Raw genomic sequence first — 24,088 nt, 5'->3', positions numbered from 1 at the left:
CCCTTCCATGCCCATCAAAGCACTGCAAGCTCTACTGAACTGGCTTTGCCACAGTGCTGCTGCTAGCCCTCCTTCCTAGGCATCCTTACCTCTATTGTTACACTTCTAGCCATTTGTCCTGGTTTCGGCTGGGATAGAGTTAATTTTCTTCCTAGTAGCAGGCATAGTGCTGTGTTTTGGATTTAGTAGGAGAAGAATGCTGCTAACACGCTGATGTTTTTAGTTGTTGCTAAGTACTGCTTATGCTAGTCAAGGACTTTTCAGCTTCCCATGCTCTGCCAGGTGCACAAGAAACTGGGAGGGGGCACAGCCAGAATAGTTGATCCAAACTGACCAAAGGGCTATTCCATACCATATGACATCATGCTCAGTATAGAAACTGGGGGGGGTTGGCTGGGGAGCAGCGATCGCTGCTCGGGAACTGTCTGGGTATCGGTCAGCGGGTGGTGAGCAATTGCACTGTGCATCACTTGCTTTGTATATTGTTATTATCATTATTATATTGTTGTTACTATTATCATTACTATTTTACTTTATTTCAATTATTAAACTGTTCTTATCTCAACCCAGGAGTGTTTCTCATTCTTACTCCCCCGATTCTCTCCCCCATCCCATTGGGGTAGGGGGAGTGAGCGAGCAGCTGCGTGGTGCTTAGTTGCTGGCTGGGGCTAAACCACGACACCATTCCACAGTAAGACTGAAGGTGCTAAAGGATGGTACTGGTCTTGTGTTTTCCCCGGCTCTTTCAGGTACTTTTTGACCATACTAGATCTCTTAACTATCACAAAGGCCCATAGGTGTACGGAATCTGGGAACATGCTTGGTAACCATTCTAAATCTACTTCACCTGCATGCCTTGAGCTGGATGTATTCCTAGGGATTCAGTTTCTCTGGTTCTAGACAGAGATCTTCAGATGTCACGTGCTCTCTTCATCTTCTGTTTTTGAAATAGCTTTCACCTTAGCTCGATATCCTGCTCCTAGCGCCCTACTTGGAGTTGTTACAACTTGGTGCAGAGCTGAATTCTTTCTTCATTGAGGCCTCCTTCTGCTGCAGGAAAAGCAATATCAAATGCAGTCTTTGTGCTTGAGGTTCCCTCTAGCCCTAGTTTCCAATGACAATGAAATGCCTCTTGAGCCACACTGATGGCCAGAAATGTTTTTGTTGTTTGGTTTTTTTGTTTGGCTGGGGGGGGTCCACTTTTTTTTTTTTTTAAGAACATCTCCTGACACCCATAGCAAAGGCTGTCAAGGGGCGGATACTTCTTTTTCATATTAGTGTCCTGATCCCAGAACTCAGCACTGTAAGATGATCTATACCCTATGGAAGTACTGAATGAGCATTACACCTATGACTTGACTGATGTTTCTGTTGCATTATATTTTGCGGAGGCCCTTGATGACACTCCCAGGACAAGTGTCAAAATCTGATTATCATTTCTTTTGACAATATTTCTATTAAAATAGATAGGTTATTAGAAACAATATTTTTGACCTTGTACTTTTTGGAGGTCTGAGAGTGCACAAGAGTACCCAACAGTCTGTCAAAAGTAATAGTCCATCTCTAACATGAACTAGAAATTGTTTGTACACTGAATTTTTATCCTTTATTTTTAAAAAAAAAGGAAGACATATAAAATTTGTCCAGAAGTTTAGCTGACAGCAACAATTATGGCTAATGAAGACAAAGGGAGACTGTTTTATGAAAAGTTTGTCATTTTGACCTGACTGAATCATCTGATGTGTTCTATTGTCAGTGTGGATTTTATGTTAAAATAGCCATAGCTTGCTACTATCACAAGTAAAATGGTTAAGGTTATTGTAAGGTCCCTTGCATCTGGAGAGAAGGCATGTAAAACCCAAACTATTTCAAAACTTCCTTCTTTATTATTAAATTCATTCTGGTAATATCCCTCTGCCTAATGCATTATGCATTGAAATTCTGGCAATTAAATACTAGCTCATTGCTCAAGATTCAAGATCTACTTTAAAAATTTACTTTGTATTGCAAAGTGTCAGTTGAAAGTACCTGGTATTATTATGGTCAAATATTTTATTAGAAGGTGTCCCGCTAATCCAACACAAATGTGAAGGTAGCTTACCTGGCATGTTTTCACAGAACAACCTAAAGACCAAGACGATCATTATGTATGATTTCCAAGATAAACTACAAATTTTAAAAGCTATTTTTTAAACCAAGTTATTCTTATATTAATCCACATAAGTGTTTTTCATATTTGATTTATTATATTCAATATGTCTGTCCAGCCTTCAGCTGGCGATAGTAATAGATATGTGTTGCCTCCCTTTTGTGAATTATTAGCTACTGGAATAAGCTTTACTTATGTTTTTACTTTAATGTCTAGCATCATCTGCAAAATATATTATATCCTCTCTAAGCTGATATTTGATGATAGGGAATCACAGATCTTTCAATAAGCAAAGCAGGATCCAGAATCTTTGAAGACCTGGAATAACTCCCAACCCCCAACTGAAAGTTGAGGCAAATCCCTCTATAATTCTCAGGCTGTTAATAATAATTTGAAAAAAAATTAATATTATGTACCTACAGAAGACTGATATAGCCTAGTGACTTGGGAAGAGTAGATGGAAGGTGTGATTCATATACATATTCACCTACCTGTTGATAAAAACCATATATTTTAAGAAATAAGAGAAAAAACCCTAAAATGCCAAGCTTCATATGATTAAAAAATAATAAAATCTTAATCAAATTTCTGTCAGAGGCATCTGTATCATAGCTCTACCTTCTTGCACAAATATTGTAATAAACAATTTGGTAAAAATATGTGTTAGTTACATTTGGAACATTACAGGCTTAATTCAGTTGCCCGCACATAGGCACGCGGTACCATTTAAGATGCTCTTGATGCCTACCTAGCCTCCAGCTGCCATCCCAGAAGGCCTTTCATAGGTTCCATGTCACATCTGACAGCCCCCTGTATCAACACCATAACAGATTTAAAAATAAAAAAAAAAAAAATCAGATAGTGCAATATTCAATAATTACATGTGAAGAAGTTTACTCTTAGACTTGTTATCAACTTATGTTGCTTGTATAACCAGATTTCATAAATTATATACTAGTCAGTAGCTTAGCTAAAAAATTCCATCCAACATCCTTATAATCTGTAATAGAAACAAGCATAAAAAAATCATACAGGAAATAACAAGATAGAGATTTTACACATCTAAATGCAATCTTTATTCAGGTCTTTTCTTATGCTAATAATAGAACTTCTTCAATTTAGCAGCAGAAGACAACTACATGTCACAGAGTGGCGTAATACAAAATGAGAAACTTTTAATAGCTCTGAGAAAAAATGACATTATTAGCATTCATAGCATAGCCTATAATGTACCGTATTTCCATTACTTAAGAGTAGCATTTATTTGATCTATTCAGAGCAATTCTGGAAAGGAAGATCTAATTCATGGACACAGTCTTATTACAGCATCTAAGACCAACAGCACTGCCGTTCCTGTGCACCACAGGACTTCTGGGTACAGACTGTAAAGACACATTCATGTTTAATTATTATGAAAATGTCACATAAAGAATGAGAAGGGAGTTAAATCACTATGCAAAGATTTAAACTGGAAGCTGGTAAGGTTTTAATAACACTATGCATGTGAGTTATGCTTCCAATAACACATAAATGTATTATGAAGCTTTAGCTGGTATAAAGCAGTTTCTTATGGCTTAATGTATTTGAAAAGAGAACGGCTGTACTTTGTGGTAACAGAAATACCAATTATGAATCAAACTTGTAGTTTAATTCACTTAATTATAGCCGCAGTTAAGTTAAGGCAAAAGCCATGTTTAAATACTTTTTCTTCAGTTTGCGGAAGTGAAGAGACAATATTCATTCCCTCATATTTATAGGGGTACAGTAACGAAACCCCAGCCACTCGCTGCACTGCCGTGCGCCCTCTTGGCGCGCCTCTCGCTTTCGCTGGGCTCCACTCCAGCCATACTGCAGGCCACCTCCTACCTCTGCCTCCTGCCATCCGCCACGCAGAAACGGCGGTTCCTCCATCACCGGCCATTTCCCCCTTCACCTACCACAGCTCCTCCAGCCCCACCTCTGTATCCCGGGATATCCAACCACGCAAGCGTTACGAGCATCTACAGGAGAGGGCAGAGAGGCAATTCTGAAGGCAGCTAACACACGCGATACTTGGTGTATCAGGTGCCCGTGCCCAGGTGTTGGCGGGAATCTCTGCGAGGAGAGGCCAGGGCTGCCCAGCGCCTGACAGGGCTGGTTCCAACCGGTTCCAGCCAGTTCCACAGCAGCCCCACCGCAGGGCACAGCTGAGCCCATCACCGACACTGGTGAAGCCTCTCCGGTAGCAGATTTAAGAAGGGGAAAACTGCACGGCTGTGAGGAAAAATGTGTGAGAAATAAGCCCTTGTGAGCAGCGAGCTCAGAGAGGGAGGAGGAGCTCTGGGTGCCTGAGCAGAGGCTCCCCTGCAGCCCCTGGAGAGACTGCGGTGGAGCAGATCTTTTCCTGAAGGACTGCAGCCTGTGGAGAAGATCCTGGGTCAGGGGAAAAGCATGAGTTCTAGGTTGTGCAAGCTGAGCATAGCACATGTACTTGCTCTGTCACAAGCCATGTGAATTGTCCCTGAAAAAATCCAACCTGCCAAGACCACCTTGCCTCAGCAGGTGAAAGCAACAGCATCACCGGACATTTTGAAGATGGCTTGTGGTGGTCTCATGTAAAAAGTTGCTTGCTCTTCAGATTCTTCCCCATTTTACTTACTAATGAAGAGAGGATGAGCAGCTCTGTTCTTCCAGTACACTGGAATTAAAAAAGTTTAAGAAATCCTGTGTTGGTGTACTGGGTTCTAGCTACAGACTAATTAATAGCCCTCTGCAAGAAAAATTAACATGTTAAGGCGTATTTAGAAGAAAGGACTTTTATTGTATTACAAGATTTTTACCTCCTATATATGGAAACATTATTCTGTTAAAAAAAGGCCTCATCACAATCCTGACTGCAGGGGAGCCGTGGCAGAGCCTGACAGCTCAGATTTGTCCTGGCTGCTCCCTTTAGGATTTGGATAGCAGTCTTCAGCCTCAGCGCCCATCCCTACACCTGCTTTAGCTGGATGTGAGTGAAAACATCCAAAATTTACAGACAGACCTCTTTTGGCCTCAGGACAGCTGCCAACCCTTCAAAAGCCACCACTATTCTGTTCCCACTGCTCCACCTCTGGGAAGGCAACCACAATATTTCATGTACATTTAATACCAGCATAAAATATTTATTACCCTTTCCAGCTTTAAGTTCTGTTTAGTGTTTTATCTCAAATCTCAAACTGGCACCAGAAAAAAACCCATAAAACTGGAAAGATTTCAGTCCCTAAACCCATGAAAGCTGCAGCTGAGTTGCTTCACAAGATCACAATTAAAAGTTTATTTGCATTGTACATAATCAACCCTCTTACACTCTAAATTATCTTGTCGTGACAGTGATACGGTAACTTTTTAAGAGATGTTAAAGGACTTGAACCTACATTATCTCATCACTCTTAGGCAATCTGTCAATAAATCAGTGTATTGTGTATGACTGGAAGTGCCTGGCATATTATTCCTAACTCTCTACCCTAACAGTAAAACTCACTTTAACATCCCCAAGCGTTTCAGACCCCACACCTCAACCTCCCATGCAACACAAAGCAATCATGCTCCAGTGTCCCATCTCTAAAAACCCACAAATGTGCAAACTGGCCCCAGCCCAGCCCGCTGGCCAAGCATATGGGCTTTTAGGTTACCCATTGGGCTTCCCAGCCTGACATTTAGGGCACCCACCGCCTCTGACAACCTGCACAAGGGGTATGAGGGGAAGATGGACATGATGTCAGCAGACAGTGTGTAGAACAAGGTAGACAAAGCAAAAACTCAACCTGCAGCAAAGGTGGAGGGTACATGTTGAGGCCCAGCTGGAACAGCGCATGAGTGGCACAGCCAGGGCACGCACAGCAGAACGGCGGCATGAGGAAAGGACAAGAGTGCTGTGAGATAGGGACACACAGCGGGGTAGGGCTGACGGACACCTCTTGTTCCTTCAGCTGCACAAGGAAAGGCCGGGGCCAGCCTGCCACACCTGCACTCCCTGTGTGCGGCCACAGGAGGAAAGGGCTGAACCTGAGCACCCTGGAGCACAGTCACCCCAGCTGGGTACTGCCACCCAGTCAGCTGGGGGGGGACTGTCCTGGTTTTGGCTGGGATAGAGTTAATTTTCTTCCTAGTAGCAGGCACAGTGCTGTGTTTTGGCTTTAGTATGAGAAGAATGTTGATAACACACCGATGTTGTAGTTGTTGCTGAGTACTGCTTGTGCTAGTCAAGGACTTTTCAGTTTCCCACGCTCTGCCAGGTGCACAAGAAACTGGGAGGGGGCACAGCCAGAATAGTTGATCCAAACTGGCAAAAGGGCTATTCCATACCTATACAGCATCATGCTCAGTATAGAAACTGGGGGGAGTTGGCCAGGAGGGCAGCGATCGCTGCTCAAGACCTGTGTGGGTGTCATGGTTTAGCCCCAGCCAGCAACTCAGCACCACGCAGCCGCTTGCTCACTCCCCCTACCCCAATGGGATGGGGGAGAGAATCGGAGGAGTAAGAGTGAGAAACACTCCTGGGTTGAGATAAGAACAGTTTAATAATTGAAATAAAGTAAAATAGTAATGATAATAGTAACAATAAAATAATGATAATAATAATGATATACAAAGCAAGTGATGCACAATGCAATTGCTCACCACCCGCCGACTGATACCCAGACAGTTCCTGAGCAGCAATCACTGCTCCCCGGCCAGCCCCCCCCAGTTTCTATACTGAGCATGATGTCATATGGTATGGAATAGCCCTTTGGTCAGTTTGGATCAACTATTCTGGCTGTGCCCCCTCCCAGTTTCTTGTGCACCTGGCAGAGCATGGGAAGCTGAAAAGTCCTTGACTAGCATAAGCAGTACTTAGCAACAACTAAAAACATCAGCGTGTTAGCAGCATTATTCTCCTACTAAATCCAAAACACAGCACTATGCCTGCTACTAGGAAGAAAATTAACTCTATCCCAGCCGAAACCAGGACACTGGGTATCGGTCAGCAGGTGGTGAGCAATTGCATTGTGCATCACTTGCTTGCGGGCTGGGTGGGGACACCTGCAGCAGCTCCTCTGCAGGTGCAGGGCTGCAACAGAGTCAGGCCCTCACCCAGGTCTAGTGGAGGCTCTGGGAGCCTCAGGCCAAGAAATCCCACCTCACTGCTCATCTGCCCCAGCAGTGACACTTTAGCATGCCAACACCCTCCTTCCCAGGGGTGTGGGCATGGGAAAGTCATTTTTCTGTTCCTCCCCAAGGTGGACAAAAAGCTTAAGTCCAACTCAAAGGATTGGAAGGTGTTGTTTAAAATAAGTAAATAAATAAATTCACACACACAGACAGTCTGAAAGAGCAGAGGTAGTGCCAAGAACAACCTGCAGCATGAAGAGAAGGGTCTCACCCTCCACAGACTCTGGCCCCAGCTTCAGGTACTTCCATCTGCTCTCCACCAGACTTCTTTGAAGAAACAATGTGCTGATACATCAAGAACCCCATCTTAGAGTAAATGCCTGTGAATAATTCTCACACTTCTGTCTTCTACTCTTGCTTCCTCCAAAACTGTACCCCCTCAAGCCCAGAAAAAACAAACACCACTTAAAAAAATACTTTTTGAAATGCTACCAAAATCTGTTTTCTGTTATGTTAACCACTGCCTAGTCAACATCCTTCCCTGGCTTTAAGGGGAGCAGCTGCCAAGAAGTGACCTTCAACTCACCCAAACTGCAGAGGCTGTTACAGAGACACACCCCTGCAAGAGACAAGTTCCAGCTGGATGTTGATATCACATTATTCCCACATGTTAAACATTTAAAGATATACAAGTTACTTAAGCTTTAAGCAATGTGCTAAAATACAAAGACCAAAGCTTCTCCTTTATTAAAATTTCAAAAAGACAGTATATTAGCTCTGCTCATCTCTGCTTTTGCTGAAACAGGTGAAGTTACAGCTCACTTCATATGTCCTTGGCCATTATTCCCTATTACACATTCAACTTCCACCTTATTAGTCAGACATATTGTTTCCAGCAGAAACTCCCTCCCATTTGAGCGAGCCTCACGTGTTTAAACAAGAGGGGCTCCCACCAGCACCCATCACCTCTCACTCTCTTCTTGGTAATGGATCTTCACAATTCTTGTAGTTCCATGATCATAGGTATAAGATGTAGCACTTCCTCCTATTTTTGAACAGTGCCAGCTCATCTCAGAAGGTTAAAAAAATAAAAATCACATCTTATTGTATACAACAAACTAATAAAAAGGCTGTGTATCAGCATAACAGGCAATGTATTACTCTTACAGTTCTGCTTGTGGAGGAAGTTATGCAAAGCCTCCTGGTGTTAAGCATCTGGAAGGCAAGAACATCCCAGCATGCTATAAAGTGATAGCCCAGCTCCTGGCATCTCCTCACTTGCAGGAGAATCAAGCATGTATTCCAGATACTTAGCACTGCTTTCCCTTGCGTCAGCAGCTCTTCTGAACAGGTCCAGTCCATCCAGGCAAAGAGGACACACACCTTCCATCTCTCAACCGTGGTATGCTTGAAGAAAGGCACACAAGTTTCAGTCTACATATGTGGCGAATAAAATGCAGCCAGGCAGACAGGATAGAACCATAGGAAGGTCCTCAGGCACGTCCTTGTTCAGTCGTTTTGTTTGCTAGAGTTGCATCTGTGACACAAGTACTCAAGGCTGTAGGCCCAAAAAGGGGGTACAGAAGCCTTCCAGATTTCAGAGGCACGAGATGGGGATACTGCTACACATCCAGAGTCAGCTGAATAAACAAACATCTAAAAGTCCTTTGACTTTTACCTATGTTATCAAATATACTCAATAACAAGATCACTGCAACTCAGCAGTCTGCCTCACAGAGGCCAGAACAGCATCAGCACATTCTCAGCTGCATTTCCAGTTCTCCTTCTCATCAGCACCTGAATGGGTGTGTAGTGAATCCTAGGGGAGGGAAAAAAAAATTAGAAGAGATTTCTTGTGTGCCCACTTTCCTTTCAGTCCTTACTGCAAGAGGAGGATCAAAGAATCCCAACCCATCCTTTCATCCACAGGGCCAGGTAGTGTTATACAATCCCAGCACTACAGCAGATATTTTGCCACCAAGAACTGCCCCACCACATTCCCTCTCTGCAGTTTCAGCTCTCCTGCCACTACGAGTTTTAATTTGAATGATCTTGCTTAGGAAGAAAAAGTAGCGTCTCGGCACAAACATCTCATGTAGTTGCACAAGGCAGGCTTTGCTAGCACAGAGTTTTTCTTTACCTGGGTTAGAAGTTGATGACGTCTCAGTTGTCTATAGAACTGCAACACAGAAGGATCAGCTCTCACTACTTTTGGATCAAAATCCAGAACACGGAGACCTGCAAGGCTGCGGGCTCGGGAGAGGGCTACATAAGCCTGCCCACTTTCAAAGACACGAGACAGAGAGATTTCCACACAATCTAAAGACATGCCCTATCAAAGACACAGAGAAGTTTGTTACAGAACAAACAAACAAAAAAGAACACTATGCTGTATCAACACTGACCTCTCCTGCGAGTCTGTCAAAGGTACCATCCTTGGTATATGGGCTTAACGAAAGAAAAGGAAGTTTCTTGTTTGACTGTGTAACCGATTAAAAGATGGGAATCAGTAGAAAACAAAGGACAGTTTTACACTGTCAGGAAATTGCTAGCAGACAGTAGGGTCCACTAACTAACTCCAGTGAGCCTCTTGTGTGAAACTCCACAAATCCCATATAATCAACACAGCAGGGAAAGAAATCCTGCTGTTTTCACTCCTAGTAATTAACTGGAACAGACGCCAGTCTCAAGCAGTCCTCAGGCAGACCATCTGAGACAGAGTTTGGGTTAGGCCTGGCCAGCCCTGTCTGCACCAAGAAGCAGCAGAATTTACAACGTGGCCTGGTTTAAGCAGTGGCATGGGAACAAACTCACAGGTCTAATACCAAGACAAGTATTTATCAAAGTATATGAAGTCTTCTGGAAAGGTAAGAACTGTATTAGTTACATTGAAAAAACCCAACATACACCACCAAAGGGGGAGTCCAGCCCAAAGAACACAGCTGTGACTCCTGCAGCTTCTTCAGGTACACTGCAGACCTCAGCATCACTAATACTGATGACTCTCAGGGAAAGACTACCCTGATCAGCCCACAGCAGTAAATAATGCTGCTTTATAGTCTAACACCAACTATGCAGATAGCAACACCCTTATAGAAACTCTAGCAGTATTGGTAGCCCATCCCTGGCCCTATGGACAAGCATTACAAGCAGAAGAGGTGCTGCCTTCTCTGCAGCTAGACACACATATTCCAGAGGTCCCCCACAACAAGGGCCTTTCAGTTTTCCTTCCTGTTTTACCAGCAATGCAAGTTCACCCAGGAAATAAGGCTTATGATGGTGTAAAAGGTTATAGACTGCAGTATAAAAACACCCACCTGACTCTTGTGAATGGAAATGGCCCATGCCAATTTTAAAGGCAACTGTTGACGACTCAGATGAACTCCTGATGGTCCTTTGAAAACCCATTTCTCCATTTTGATGACCTGTGTGACCCCGCAGAGAAACCTCACCTTAGGCAGCCCTGTAGGAACGGGAGCAGGAGAGAAACAGGGATGTATTCCTGACACTCAACAGCCAGGAAGCCAGCAGCTTAAGAACACTTTTTTTTTTTTCCCCCCCTCCTTCCCTATGTCAGGCTTTCATTAATTTTAGGGCTGCATTAAAAAAGAAAATCCCACACAAAAAAAAACCCTAAACCCCCCCACATGTAAATAGGATGTCCTGAAATGATGTTTGGGACCTACTTAAGCAGGAGAATTAAAGTCAGGTAATTTATCACTTGAGGTGCAGTGAAAGATACACGTTTCAGGTAGCAGAACGTTATTTTCCAAGAAAACAAAAAAAAAACCCACCAAAACAAAAAAAACCCACCCACAAACCACCACCAAGATTTGCTTCAACAGAACAGACAGGAAATACAAATGGGCATACACATCTAGAGAACAAAGGAAAGCAAACACAAGAGGCCCTGCAGGCAGCTACAGCTGATGCAGCACATGACATAACAGCGCATGAGAGCCCAGAGGCTCTCACTGCAGAGAAGACCTCCTCCCTGCTTTCCCTCCAATTATTCTTAACAAGCAGTAAACAAAAGTAACAAGTCATTAGCCATCAATGATAAATTGTTTTGGTTTTTCCCTCTCCCTTCAACAAAAGATCAAAAAGCTTGCTTACCTTTCTGTTCACTTTCAAATCCTACAACAACTCCTCGTGCCCCATTCACCAGCCCTTGAGACACATCCAGGTTCTTAGCTAGCATCACCTACAGAGAAAAAGAAAAATCCCTTAGTGCACTGGCTCTACAGCCTGTTCAGCCACCTGCAGCTAAACTTCTAGCCAGGAAGCATAAGCACAGCAGGCCAATATGGCCATGGCCACAACATCCCATTGCAGGGTAGAGCACCGTCTCCAATTTGGTTGAAACTATTTCACAGCCTTTCCTTCCTAGGATTCCCAACTACATCCATTCTGCAGCACTGAACACTTCACTTGAGCTGCTTCTGTCCACAGCTGTGAGCTCAGATCCAGGGAACAGATTCCCCTTCCCCAAACACCAACCAGTCTAGACACATACAGATTCTGGGGACACCTAAGGAATAACTTCCCAAGGCAAACAGTGCTGCTGCTTAGCACAATCCTGCATCCTTTCCATTCTGACAGCCCTAGCTCACAGCAAGGTGCCCAGTCCTGCAAATTTGGCAAGCTGTGCCATACCCTTACAGGTCAGGAGGGCTGCTGTACCTGGAGCTGAGACTGCAGGCAAGGACTGCCTGTTCTCTCTGCTACCTGGAAGTTTCTAAACCTGATTAGAAATGCATGTCAAAGTCATAGCAGTCACCACTGTCCACGAGACATGGACCTGCACTCAAATCAAACTAATTCTCTGTCTGGACGAGATTCCAAGCAGAAAGGATACAGAGTGGGATAGTGTCTTCTGTTGGCTTAGCATAGCTGTTCTATACAGAATCTGCATTCTATACGTTAATCTACTGTATACATTTATCTGCTATTTCTTCATTTTTCTTATGCCATTTGATCCGCAGGTCTTTCACAAATGTGTGTACATGCACTCACCTGAGCTCCAAGCTTTAGCTCAACTCTACCACCCACAGGACACTGAGCATCAATTAACTTCACTAGCATTGGGTCACTGTCCAAAGCCTCAAAAGTGTGCACTTGTCCTATTAAGGAAAGAAAGATGTGACAAATTGCAACCATTGAATATATTCCACACAGCATTGCAGGAGGTTCAGCATTTACTTCTAACACCAATTCCTCTTTTAATATCCATTCTGCCCTGCTGATTGACACCTTCACACAAACCTTATCGTCACATCTAACAGCAGAAAGCTCACTATTGCCGCTTCTCCCAACATAACTCCCAGAGCATGAGAAGGCTCAGGAATCAAAGGCCAGCAGTAAGTAAGAACTGAGCAGTCACCATTTTGAGCATATGACCAGTTTCACTTGCTGCCAACACCAAATCTCCAAAGAGGACTAAGAAAGAATGCTAGGGGCCAACAGGGAAGCAGAAATGAAAGAGCCCTTAATTCAAGTCGTGGCTGTATAGACCGTGGCCTTTTTGAGATGCTATAGAAAGAAAAAGCAGGGGTATCGAGGCAATAATGAGCCACCTTACCTCACAGCAAGGCATGAGCTCTCTGTCTATTACACACCAAGAAGTAACTGTGGATTTTTAAGCAAAAAGCTGTGAAGTTTTTCCCCAGGGCAGCTCAACTCCAACACGCACAGCTTGGGCTGATGCTGCTGTGCATGACAGAACACCGGTTTCTCCTGACACCACAGTGTCCCCATTGCATCCACTCAGAGCTCAGCCCCAAAGCCAGCAGCTTCCTCCAAGGAGTTCACCTGATAGCTGTTGTAAGCATCTCTCATTAGTTATTTCTACATCATCTTTATGGGTGCAGAGCCGCGTAGCGAGGATCCCATCACGCTCAGACCTGTTAGCAGCAGTCTGCATCAGCAGTCTGCTAACCTCCTCTGTGCACCTGGTAACCAGGAAAAGGGGATTATTATTTAAAGAGATCAGGTACAAGGCTTGAGCAGCAGTAACCTCCACACAGCTGGATCAGGCTGTGCAAGCCCCAGGCCTCCAGAGAGAAGGACAGAGAAAGATAACTACACAAAGGTGGAGAGCAGTGCAAGTGTGTACCCCAGCCCTGGCCACTGCCAGCTCAGGATCCATTTAGTTCCTCAGCAGAAATTGCGAAGAGGGACCCTAGAAAGTGTCCTTCCTTGCTGGAGCAGCATATATAAAACCTGCTTACATTAATTAAAGCATTTATAGCTGTTGCCCCCAGCCTTGCATTCCTGATAGAGCACAGAGAAGTGACAAACCGCTCTTTCCTCTGCTCCATCAGTATGGAGCAGGGATTAGAAAGAGAGATGAGTTTCTCCTCACCTGCCTAAACGAACTTCACTCAGGAGCGAGACAAAGGTCTTGTCGGTCTGTCTTCGCACTTCAGTCAGCTCCATATTTATGTGGATGCATTTCCTCCAGCTTTTTGCCTGGCAAATCATTCTCTTGTTAAGAAAGAGGCAGACTTGAAGTATGAGAATGAGTTTAGGGACAGTTTTATACCTGAAAGCAGAACTTGGTTTCTTCGTTAGCCTTGCAGACTGGGGGTAGCTGCAAGAAGTCCCCACAGATGATTAGCTGAATTCCTCCAAAAGGCTCATCCCGTTTTCTGACTGCCCTGAAAGGAAGGGAAGAGAGAAGAAGCTTTGAATGCCCTCCAGGACCTGGACAGTCAGGTCTCAGAAGTTACTTCTTAGTCTGTCAGTACATGCCAACATACGCCACCTGCAGTAAGAGATGATTATCCTCAGCTGTGTCAGAAGAGCTAAAAGTAATTAAGCAATGCTATTACGTGACATTAAGTTTGCTTTGCTTACGCACCCCAGATATCATTACCAGTCTTGGTTCTTTGGTAGCTGCTATACTACAGCCACTTCTCTCTGCAAGAGAGAGCTGCTGGGCACAGCACAGACAGCTGTGTCCTGGACCCAGCTCTACAGACAACACTTGGCTCCAGAGATAGAAACAGCAACCAGAACAGCCACAGCTGGGGACCAGGGACACGATCAAAACTTATCCCAAGATAAAGGTCTGCCCACATACTGGCTACGATTTTGTGCTTCCTTCCAGTCCTATGCCAGTAGTTGCCTTGTATCCATTCACATAACCAAAGAAGCAGCCTGGAAATTTAGGGAAACTGATTTCTGTTAGTTGCTTGACCTGACAACCACTCACCTTGCCACTGCCTCCAGTCTGTCAAAGAACTTGCCGTCCACCATTGAGATCTCATCGATAATTAAGTGCTGGCAGGCCAGCCAGTGCTGGCGCACCCCAGGCCTCTCCGCCAGCTGAATACACTGTTCCAGCGGCGCCTTCCCAGAGCCGATCCCTGGCAAGGGAGAAGAAAGCAAAGCTTTAGGAAGCAGCTGACTCTTTGGGAAGGGAGCGAGAGCTCCCAGCCCCTCGCTGCTGGGCAGACCGTTACCGGCAAAGGCATGGAGAGTGGTGCCACCGATGTGGCAGGCCGCCACTCCCGTGCTGGCTGTGGCGTAGGTGCTCTTCGGAGGCAGGGAGCCCACGATCCTCTTCAGCAGGAACGACTTCCCGGTCCCTTGGAGGGAGAAGGAGAAGCGGGTCAGCAGCGAGGCCCGAGGACTCTACCGGGTGACAGCGCCCGGCCCCCTCACCTGCACAGCCGGTGAAGAAGATGCTCTTCCCGCTCCGCACGGCGCCCAGCACCGCCTCCTGCTCCGCCGAGAGCCTCGCCGGGGGCCGCCTCTCCGCGCGGGGCACCTGCGGGACGGGCAGCGGCGCGCTGTGAGAGCGGGGCCGCCGAGCGGGGCCGCCCCCGCGCCCCGGGACTCACCTCCGCCGGGCGCTCCCCCCTCGCCTCGCCGCCGCGGGGGCGGCCCGGGGCGCGCAGCAGGTCCCGCTCCTGCAGCGGGCTGATGGCGGCGAAGGCCGGCGGCGGCCGGTCCAGCAGGCGGGGGCAGCGCGGCGCGCCCCGCGGCCCGGCGGCGACCTTGTGCCGCAGGAGGCGGAGGAAGCGGCGCAGCGCGTCTGGGGGGCAGTCGGAGAGCAGGACCTGGGCGCCGCCCGGCCCCACCCGCACGGCCGCCCGCCCGTCACCCGCGAACCGCGTGAAGAGCCGCACGGTGTCACCGGCCAGCGCGAAGCTCAGCGCCGCCGCCCCGCCGCTGCCGACCACCCGCAGCACCGGCTGCCGCAGCTCGTTGCGGCCCAGCAGCACCAGCGCGCCCCGCATGACGCGGCGCTGCGGGGCCTGTACCCCCGGCAGCGGCTGCTCCACGGCCACCGTGCAGCGCAGCTCCGCGTCCTCCATGCCGCCGCCTCCGCGTCTGCCGCACCGGCCATTCAAACCAGCCGCGTGCGGCCGCCGCCAATCAGCGCCAGGGGCTTTAACCCGGCAGCCAATAGGAGGCGGGAAGGGAGTCGGGCCGAGGGAGGGGGGCGGAGGAGCGCCAGCCGGGCCAATCAGCAGCCTCGTGGGGGATCACGTGAGGCGTTGCCAGGCTACGGGACGCCGCGCAGCGCGGCGAGGCCATGGCCGCCCGCAGCGGGGAGAAGGAGCCGCCGGACCCGGTGCGGCAGAACCAGCTCCTGTGCGAGCGGGTGCGGAAGGAGCTGCAGTGCCAGAGGCTGCACACGCAGTACGGCCTGAACCCGCTCCATCGCGGTGAGGCGGCGCGCCGGCGGCCCCAGGGTCACAGAGAACTGGCGGGCCGCCCCTGGGGCACGGCAAGCCTTGCAGCGAGGCGCAGGGCGGAGGGAAGGCTCGGCAGGCCCAGAGCCCGCGGCACCTGCACCCAGGGACGCCGGCAGCGGGCAGGGAGAGGGGTAGATCTGGAAGGAGCAACTGGTGGGCTTTTCGTTGTGCCTGAGAAAGCGGTCTGCACGCTCAAAAGGCAGAATTGAGACAAGACCAATTTGCCCAAATTAGACGGTGCCTTAGTGAACATGCAGAAGTGTGGCAACCATTTAGGATCTGGAACCCAAGGATCTTGAGCAAAAAAACAGAGCTAAGATGGGGTAGAGAGCCCCAACACTACACCGTCTTTCTTCAGCCCCTAGGCTGATTTCTACCTGCCAATTCACAGCCATAGAATGTCATTACCTATGCTGGCATGGACGGGTGATGTGAAGAGTCACTCAGGTGCAGGTTTCACAGCAAAACAAAAAGGAACCAAAGGAAAATTATTTGAAATGTGGCACCCGGCAGGCCACCACATGGGTGGGGTGGAACTTTGCCATGGTGAATGCAGGCAGTGCCCCATAGAAGGGCCTTTAGCGTGCTTAACCCCCTTTCCTTTCTAGGAAGCTGCTATTAGTACTCTCATTTTGTTGTTCACATGCTGTTCTTCCTTCACAGTTTCAGTGAAGTAGCTGGGCCCAGACTGGGGAATAACCAAAAGGACCATTTGCAATGACAGATATCCTATACCTGGCTGTGATGCTAAATTCACATTAAAGTAATTCACCTGCATCGTTTCTTTCCAGTTCACACGATCACCAGGAAGCCTATGTCTTGGCATGATAATATAGAAGAGCCGGCAGATGGTAAGAAACCTCTGAACAGCTTGTGATAATTGCATAAGAAAATGACTAATAAATAAGATTAAAAAATTCCAATTAGTCTAAAAGATTACATATGTGGAAACACCCCTATGACAACAGAAGAAAGTTAAACTCATTCATGATTTTTGTTAAACGTAAGGCAGGGTTTTTTCCACTTTAAGGCCCTTTGCCATTACTTTTCATTATCAGTATAAAGTTGCATTCATGGAGTTATGCTTTTATTCTTGTTTTTAGTTATCATACTATAAAATTCTGCTTGGGAATCTAAACCTCTTTCAGGGGAAAACAAACAAAACACCTAGAAACATGTTTTATACATATGTGTTACCTGTCATTGCAGATTCTACCTAACCACTGCATACAGTAAACTCCCGAAACAGCTGCTGAGTCTTGCTTTATAACTTGCTTAATAACAGGAACCCTTATAGCAGCTGCTCCCTTATTTCTAACATGCCAATTTTGTCTAAAAACCTTAACAGTCAGTTGAGGTTGGCCTGCTCTAGTCAAGGATGGGGTGGGGAGGTGGGGTGCAGAGAAAACCAAAACAGGGAAAGGCAGCGGGTCTCAGGTAACTGAGAAAGACAACAGCTAACGTGGAGCACTGGTTGATATTAGATGTGGTATAAGAAAAGTAAGATGCTGCAATACAGTAGAGAGGGATGACAGAATTAACAGGACAGTATAGGCAGGCAAATCGTGAAACTTCATCAGGACAAATTTCAGTAGAAATGTCACCCTGCATTCTCTTACAGGATCATTCACAAAAGCACAGAGGTTGCCTCCAACCTTCGCTTTCTTGCTATTGCTTGGACAGCATTAAGATGTCCCATTCTAAACACACATCCACAGGTGACTGGTTTTTAAATGTACTTTCTTTCATTTGTATTTGTGTCTCTTAAACCAACAGCCAAGTTTCTGAATCTTATTCACCACGCAGCGCTGGAGCCAACAAAGAAATATTCCGAGCCACAAACTGAAAGCCAAGAAATTGGCTGGAACACAACACCTTTGGTGAGTAGGGTGCTTAAAGACTCAGCTCTTTGCAGGATTCAGAGAGGTTCAGCCCATCACACTGAAAGATATTCATGCAAGAAAATCATTTGTGACAAACATGGAAAACAGGAATGACTAGGAATGAGCAGAGCCATTTGTGGACAAGGTTTTAAAATTTGTTTTCAGAAACCTAAGAGGACTCTTCACACTGGCATAGGCTTGTGAACAGAGAAACAGCAGACTTCCCCCGAGAAACTTGCATGCAAAATATCTACAGTGACAGTCAACCCCAAGCATATTGCCAAATGCCACATATGTAGTCACGGCTGTTTATTAAAGCAGTCAGCCATGAGAAATGGCATAGCAGGCAATGTGAAGTGACATACATAAGTACTGTGAAAAGAAATGTGCTGCTGTACAGTATCTTTCAAACAAATTGCAAGCAGAACCATAAAATTAATAATCAGCTAAGTAAACCCGAGGCAGAATACACCAGTGAGGATTCATTTGGGGAAGCGTGAATAAACAGGAGGAAAATAAATCTTATTAACAAGCTGAGACATCAATTATATCTGACAAACTAATAGCTGTGACGATGACTGACTTTGTAGATTAGTGTTTAGAGAAAGGCAAATGAGGGTCTGATTAATTTTGGCCTGTTACAAAGACAACTAAGATAAATAAGAAAATAAGATAGTCTTGTGCAACTTTTCATATTACACTTCAGGTAAACTAGTTACTCATGAGAAGGCTAGAGGCAGACACCCCAGTAGGGCTTTATGCTGTTGGACACTGGTGGTAGGATTAGGCTGGCAGGAAAGAGGCAGCTAAATTTGCATGTAGGGAAGCTAGTTAAATTTATAGAGTCAGGACTCATGACACTGCTTCATACATTAAGTTTTCCTTTTTCACCAGGTTCTACCATAATGAAGCATTGAACAGTGTATTCTCAAATTAAGTGGTACCCTACTCGTTTGTCATTTGGGCATTTCTCAGCAGCAAGAACACTGTGCATCACTCTTCTCAGGAAGGGCTACTACTACTAATTCTAGTAAAAGCACATCACTATTCATCATTTTTCTTTCCCAGATTGACGTGGACCGTACTGATTGCAGACTCTACTTCCCACGCCGGAGAACCGAGATCACTAAGTAAAGGGCTGCCATGGGGCATGGGGAAGAGCCGTCTGAGAACCTGCCGTAGTAGAGTGGCAAAGCCACACAACTTAGAAGCAGTTAATGACATCTAATGTGTCAGGCCCTCCTTGTTATTAGGCGAGTCTGGTAGATTTCTGGCAAGAGAAGACAGCAACAAAAGGGAAGAGAGAACCTCAGACTGTCCAGATTTGCAGCCTGACAATAGTTACAGAAATAAACCTATTTTATAAGATTTCTGCATTTGTCTCACTGCTGTTTCCAAACCCATCTATGTGAACAGTCTAAAAAACACTTCTAACATCTTGACAGGCTTCAGGCTTCCTATGCTGACATCGGCAACATGACCCAGAACTCAAGTTCACCAAGTACATGTCAACAGTAGCTGTGGAAAAAGCTGTCAGAACGAAGGGAACAAAGGGCAAGCTTCAGCCACCATTCATAACACAACTAAATGTGAATTAGACGTAGTTCTGTGCAAACCATTTAATGCGTTCACACACCAAAGGTTTAAGTAGAAAACAATCCTTCAACAAAACAGACAGTAAGAAGAAATTAGCGATAAGGCACTGGTTTCCACTGTCTTTTTTCCTTGCCACTTGGAAGCATCCAGCTTGCTCCACAGTTAGCTGCTTGGTGACAGCAGAAACACATCTTGCAACACACAGAAACACAGGAACCCCACCGGGGAGCACAGTCCTCTTATCGCGCTCGGCTCTTCATTTTCTGCCTTGTTCTTTTTCCAGGTCTCTTCTGCAAAAAAAGGACATATTCAGATCTTTATTTTCATGTCCTCAAGCTTTGTTCTAGCTCTACAGCTTGGGGAGGATACCAAGGAGAGGATATTTGTCAGCACCTCTGGAGAGGGAGGTTTTGGGACACAGGTAGCAGCAAACAGCACTTGCTAACTCCCCCGCTCATTTCCCTGCTCAGACACCGAACCACCATCCTCAACTCTGTCTGCAACTGAATTATGCCCAGCTCCCAAAGACAGACATTGTCCCTTCCACATGTTGGAGGCACCCACCACGCACTCAGCTCTCCCTCCCTGACCAGGGCTGGCTTCCTAGCCAACCAGGATCATTTCCATGCAACATTTTACTTACATTGAGGGCTTTTTTTCCTCCTTTTCCTCCTTTTCCTGGGCCTTTGTTGTGAGCCACTTTTGGCCGGAAACTGGATACATCATTAAAACTCTCCTTTGTGTTCCACTTTGAGCCTTTCTTCTTCCCACCAAAACCAAACTTCTGATTCTTGTATCGTCTTTTGGCATTTGGTCTGAAAAACAACCGAACAGCATCACTGCCTGTATTCCTTTCCTCAGGAAGCTCTCAAGAAGGCACAGGTATCTGCTATCATAAACCTCTCCGCTCTTATTGAAGAGGCAGAAATTAGCACATCTCAGTCTCTGTTCCATTCTGGCCACAGCTTTCCTCCTCTCTAGGGACAGAATGCCACCTCAGACTTATTTTAACAAACACTAATCAGACAGCTTTCTTGTTCCACAAAATGATCCCCTAAAAGACTGAAAAAAATCAGAGATTCTGCATTTAAATATCTTTCTTTCCTGGTCTCACCCCTTCTTTATCCGTTGACTTGCACTGCCTTTTTTATTCCCCTGAGACGACGTCTGCTCTTCATCTAGAAAATCCAGTTTGTCAGAGAGACCTGCAAGAACAAAGACATAACAGTTGTTCAGCTACCACCACAGAAAATATGAATCTTCAGCCTAAGCAAGTAAGAGCAATAAGTCACCCTCACTGAACAACAGCTACTTGGGAGGATTTTCACTGCCACTGGCGTATGATTCTGCACAGCAGCAGCCTTTCAAGCTCACTGGTCAGCACTACAGATTGACACGACACATCACACTGCCTTACATCGCTCACCCATCACTATTCCCATTATACATTTTCTCTCTCAGACAAGTTAACTTTACCTTTCTGGTATTTCTTGACTGCATTCAACATATTTTTTTTCTCCTTTTGTCTCCTCTGCAGAATCTCAGTTTGTACCTGAGATTAGAAGCACAATGTTAGTGTTGTTCCTTGCAGTGTCCCATACTTTTTTTTTTCTTTTTTTTCCCCTTTCTTTATTTTAAGGTACCCCATCTTTTGTTCTGTCTTCCTTCAAAGCAGCTAGACAGAAGACTAGACAGATTCCATATATTTTAGCCAGCCTCCAGTGGTCTCACTTTCTAAGCTCCTCACTCAGGCTCTAGATTCTTGTCATAGATAGGTCCCTTTTGTAGCTCCTCCTCACCTTCTTGCCATATTTTCTCATTGCACGGAGCTGTTTCGCTTTCTCAGACCTCTCCATTGCTTCCTGTTTACTCTTAAGCTTCTGTCGAATCTTATTAGGGGATAGAAAAAACAAAATTTATCAGTAACACAGAAGAAAATCTGAGAATTTTATGATTGCTGTGCAGTCCTGAAATCAGTAATTATGTGAACTATCGATGAGTGTAAAAAAGGAAACATCTCTCAATCAGATAATGCTTTGTAAGGCATAACGTTCTTTCAACTCAAGGCTGGAACAGTTATTACAGAAACTCCTGAACTGATCTGTAGCCAAAATCTGGTTAAAAAGACAAAACTCACACAGAGGCAAGACAAAGCCTTACAATGGGCTCTAATGGAACCGCTAAACAAGAGTATCTTGTCACATTTTTGTCGGTTTACTCAGGCATATGTAGAAGACTTGACAGTTTCTTTCTTGTCATTATTAAAAGTAAAGCACTGAAGAAGAGTCAACGACCCTTCTATGCCATAGGAAACATCTTTTTCGTTCCCTCCTTGTTCACAAACATTTCCATAAGGATGCTGCATTACAAGGGATTACAGAGATTTCAACACAGATCTTCTGGATTCAGTCTGTGACTCCACTAGGAGAGAAAAACTGTTCTTCAAGCAGAAGCCAGCAAAAGAAGGTAACAGTAGCGTACAGAATTGACTTAAGCCTCAGCATAAGTTAATTATTAATCTTCATCTTCTCTAGGAAGGTTCTATCAGCTGTCAAAACAGTGACCAAGTCATACATGAACCTCCAAATTAGACTCCAGCTCATGTTTGTTTAACTTAGACAATGTAGCCTTTTTTCCAAAACTAAAACAAAAATTAGGGTTCCGTTTTGAACAAAGACCACAATCAAGAAGCAAGTTCGTGAAATTCTTATTTCCTACACAAATCTGACTTACTACCCATGACAGATTAATTCAATAACACACAGTTTAAAATCAGAGAACCAAAACACACTGAGTATAAACAAAGGGTGATACTTAAAACAGGGAAAAAGGATCATGTTAATGCCACAGCTGACTGCAAGTCTTAGGCCAAAGAGCATAAACACAGCCAACTTTACAACCACTGTCACACATACAAAGAAAAAGTCTCAATTTTTAATATTAAATACATTCAGGGCAGAATATAAATCATGCTTTTCTACTTTATGTTCCAACCTGTGACGGAAATCCCTACATTGCACTGAAATACCTAAATAGGAAGAAGTTTCCTGTCACAAACAAAATTTCAAACACAAACAGTCACAGGCATTTGTCAAAGAGATGAAGGTAAGTATTCACAAATCACACCTCAAAGTTAATCCCTAACACAGGCTAAAACCAACACATAACACGAGAAAGCAAGCTGTCATTCACTGCACATACCTTCTGCATCTGTTGGTCTGATTTGGCCATCTCTGCAAAGTAATCATCCGGCCTTCTAGTAGGAACTTGGAGCTTACGCAACCTAGGTAGGGCTTCCAGGACGGCTGCCTGAGCCTGCCGGTAACTAGGGAGACAGCACAGCACCAGCTCTATCACTGGGTATCGAGATCTCGCAGCGCTGACAGAAACTGCTCACATAAGCTAGCTGATACAGGGATCTAACAAGCATTGGTCTAGAATTATATCAACATTCTGTGCCCTGTAGCATTCAGTGCTACTAAAAGGAATTTAGGTGCCAGTACAATATTAAACCTTATATCCTGCAGATATACATTTATCTAGTTTCCAGTTACAGTTGGATATATATATGTTGGATTATAAAAGGCAAGGCAAAACATGAGAACTGTAATAACACCAAAACAAATCCACAAAACAAAATCCATAGCCTGTGTTAAAGCCGTAGTGCTACAACCAAAGAACTTTTAAAATAAACTTTTCAGCAAAGGATGGAAGTCTGCTGTGAGGATGGAAATTACTTCCAGTCACAAGACAAATTAAATATACTAGCATTAATTTGTAGTTATCTTGGAAAACATTCAGAGCCATCAAACATAAAATACATGGCCCAAGAGTGACTTGATACGGGTGACAGCCAGTGTGGCAGTCCGCAGCACACCTGCATGACACCAAGCATGCAGCAGCGTGATGAGACCCTACACGTAATCTCTGTTTTTGACACTTACAAGCTCATCTCTCTCTGGAAATCATTCTCAGGGTCAACAGCATCTTTGTTCGAAGTACTCCCCAAGACGGGGTCCACAACCTGGCCCGAAGTCACATCCAGCCTTTCCACCCAAGCCAGCTGCTGCTTGAAGTCGGACAGGCACTGCTTCAGGCCGTCCTGCGGAAGAAGCACAGCTCTGCACTCCGCCACAGAACCGCCTGCCCCAGCCGGGCCCGGCTCAACACCCAGGTCACAGCGTGGGCTGCTCCTCCCAGGCCGCCGGCTGATACCCCAAAGCAGCAGAGCAGTGCACGGCCCCCGGAGGGCAGCCCTGCCCCGACCCCGCGGCCCCGGCCCCGGCCCCGGCCCCAGCGGGGGCTCCTCGGCCCCGGCCCGGGGTTTCCGCCCTGCCCCGAGAAGGCCCCGCTCACCGCGTCGTTGCGCCGCTTCGGCCGCTCCTCCAGCACCACGTTGAGCCCCGGCTTCAGCGCGCCCCGGGAGAAGGCCTCCTGCAGCTGTGTGTGGAGAGGGCACGGTCAGGCCGCGCCGCCGGCGGGGGCACCGGGCGGCCCTGCCCCGCGGCTGCCGGGGGAGGCCTCACCGTCGGGCCCGCGCCCCGGCCCCGCCACCGCGGCCACGCTCTCACCTCCGAGTCCGAGAGAGAGGAGTCCTCCGAGCCGGAGTCCGACAGGGACCCGCGCCGCGCCATGCTGCC

The 24,088-nt window shown here is 46.1% G+C and overlaps 3 protein-coding genes across 3 annotated transcripts; 1 reads left to right on the top strand and 2 right to left on the bottom strand.

The window, feature by feature from the left end:
* Window positions 1-9,023: 9,023 nt before the first annotated feature.
* Window positions 9,024-15,585, bottom strand: PIF1 (PIF1 5'-to-3' DNA helicase). The gene is made up of 12 exons (XM_075711320.1): window positions 15,109-15,585; window positions 14,930-15,035; window positions 14,728-14,853; window positions 14,478-14,631; window positions 13,806-13,920; window positions 13,626-13,732; window positions 13,073-13,212; window positions 12,278-12,384; window positions 11,378-11,465; window positions 10,579-10,724; window positions 9,402-9,593; window positions 9,024-9,080 (listed from the first exon to the last, which is right to left on the bottom strand). The coding sequence occupies exons 1-12, from the start codon at window positions 15,583-15,585 to the stop codon at window positions 9,024-9,026; spliced, it is 1,815 nt and encodes a 604-aa protein (XP_075567435.1).
* A 221-nt stretch (window positions 15,586-15,806) lies between these two features.
* Window positions 15,807-19,002, top strand: CFAP144 (cilia and flagella associated protein 144). Its single transcript, XM_075711541.1, has 4 exons — window positions 15,807-15,939; window positions 16,761-16,820; window positions 17,746-17,849; window positions 18,921-19,002. Exons 1-4 carry the CDS (start codon window positions 15,807-15,809, stop codon window positions 18,984-18,986), a joined length of 363 nt encoding a protein of 120 aa, XP_075567656.1. The 3' UTR covers window positions 18,987-19,002.
* Window positions 19,003-19,670: 668 nt separating this feature from the next.
* On the bottom strand, window positions 19,671-24,082 carry EBNA1BP2 (EBNA1 binding protein 2). The gene is made up of 9 exons (XM_075710830.1): window positions 24,020-24,082; window positions 23,805-23,888; window positions 23,393-23,550; window positions 22,650-22,773; window positions 21,248-21,337; window positions 20,925-21,000; window positions 20,563-20,653; window positions 20,092-20,263; window positions 19,671-19,738 (listed from the first exon to the last, which is right to left on the bottom strand). The coding sequence occupies exons 1-9, from the start codon at window positions 24,080-24,082 to the stop codon at window positions 19,688-19,690; spliced, it is 909 nt and encodes a 302-aa protein (XP_075566945.1). The 3' UTR covers window positions 19,671-19,687.
* Between the last annotated feature and the right edge of the window lie 6 nt (window positions 24,083-24,088).

Source organism: Pelecanus crispus, chromosome 5, assembly GCF_030463565.1.
Source record: "Pelecanus crispus isolate bPelCri1 chromosome 5, bPelCri1.pri, whole genome shotgun sequence".
Lineage (NCBI taxonomy): Eukaryota > Metazoa > Chordata > Aves > Pelecaniformes > Pelecanidae > Pelecanus > Pelecanus crispus.
Note: the sequence above shows the minus strand (reverse complement) of the source record. Positions and strands in the feature narration are given on the sequence as shown.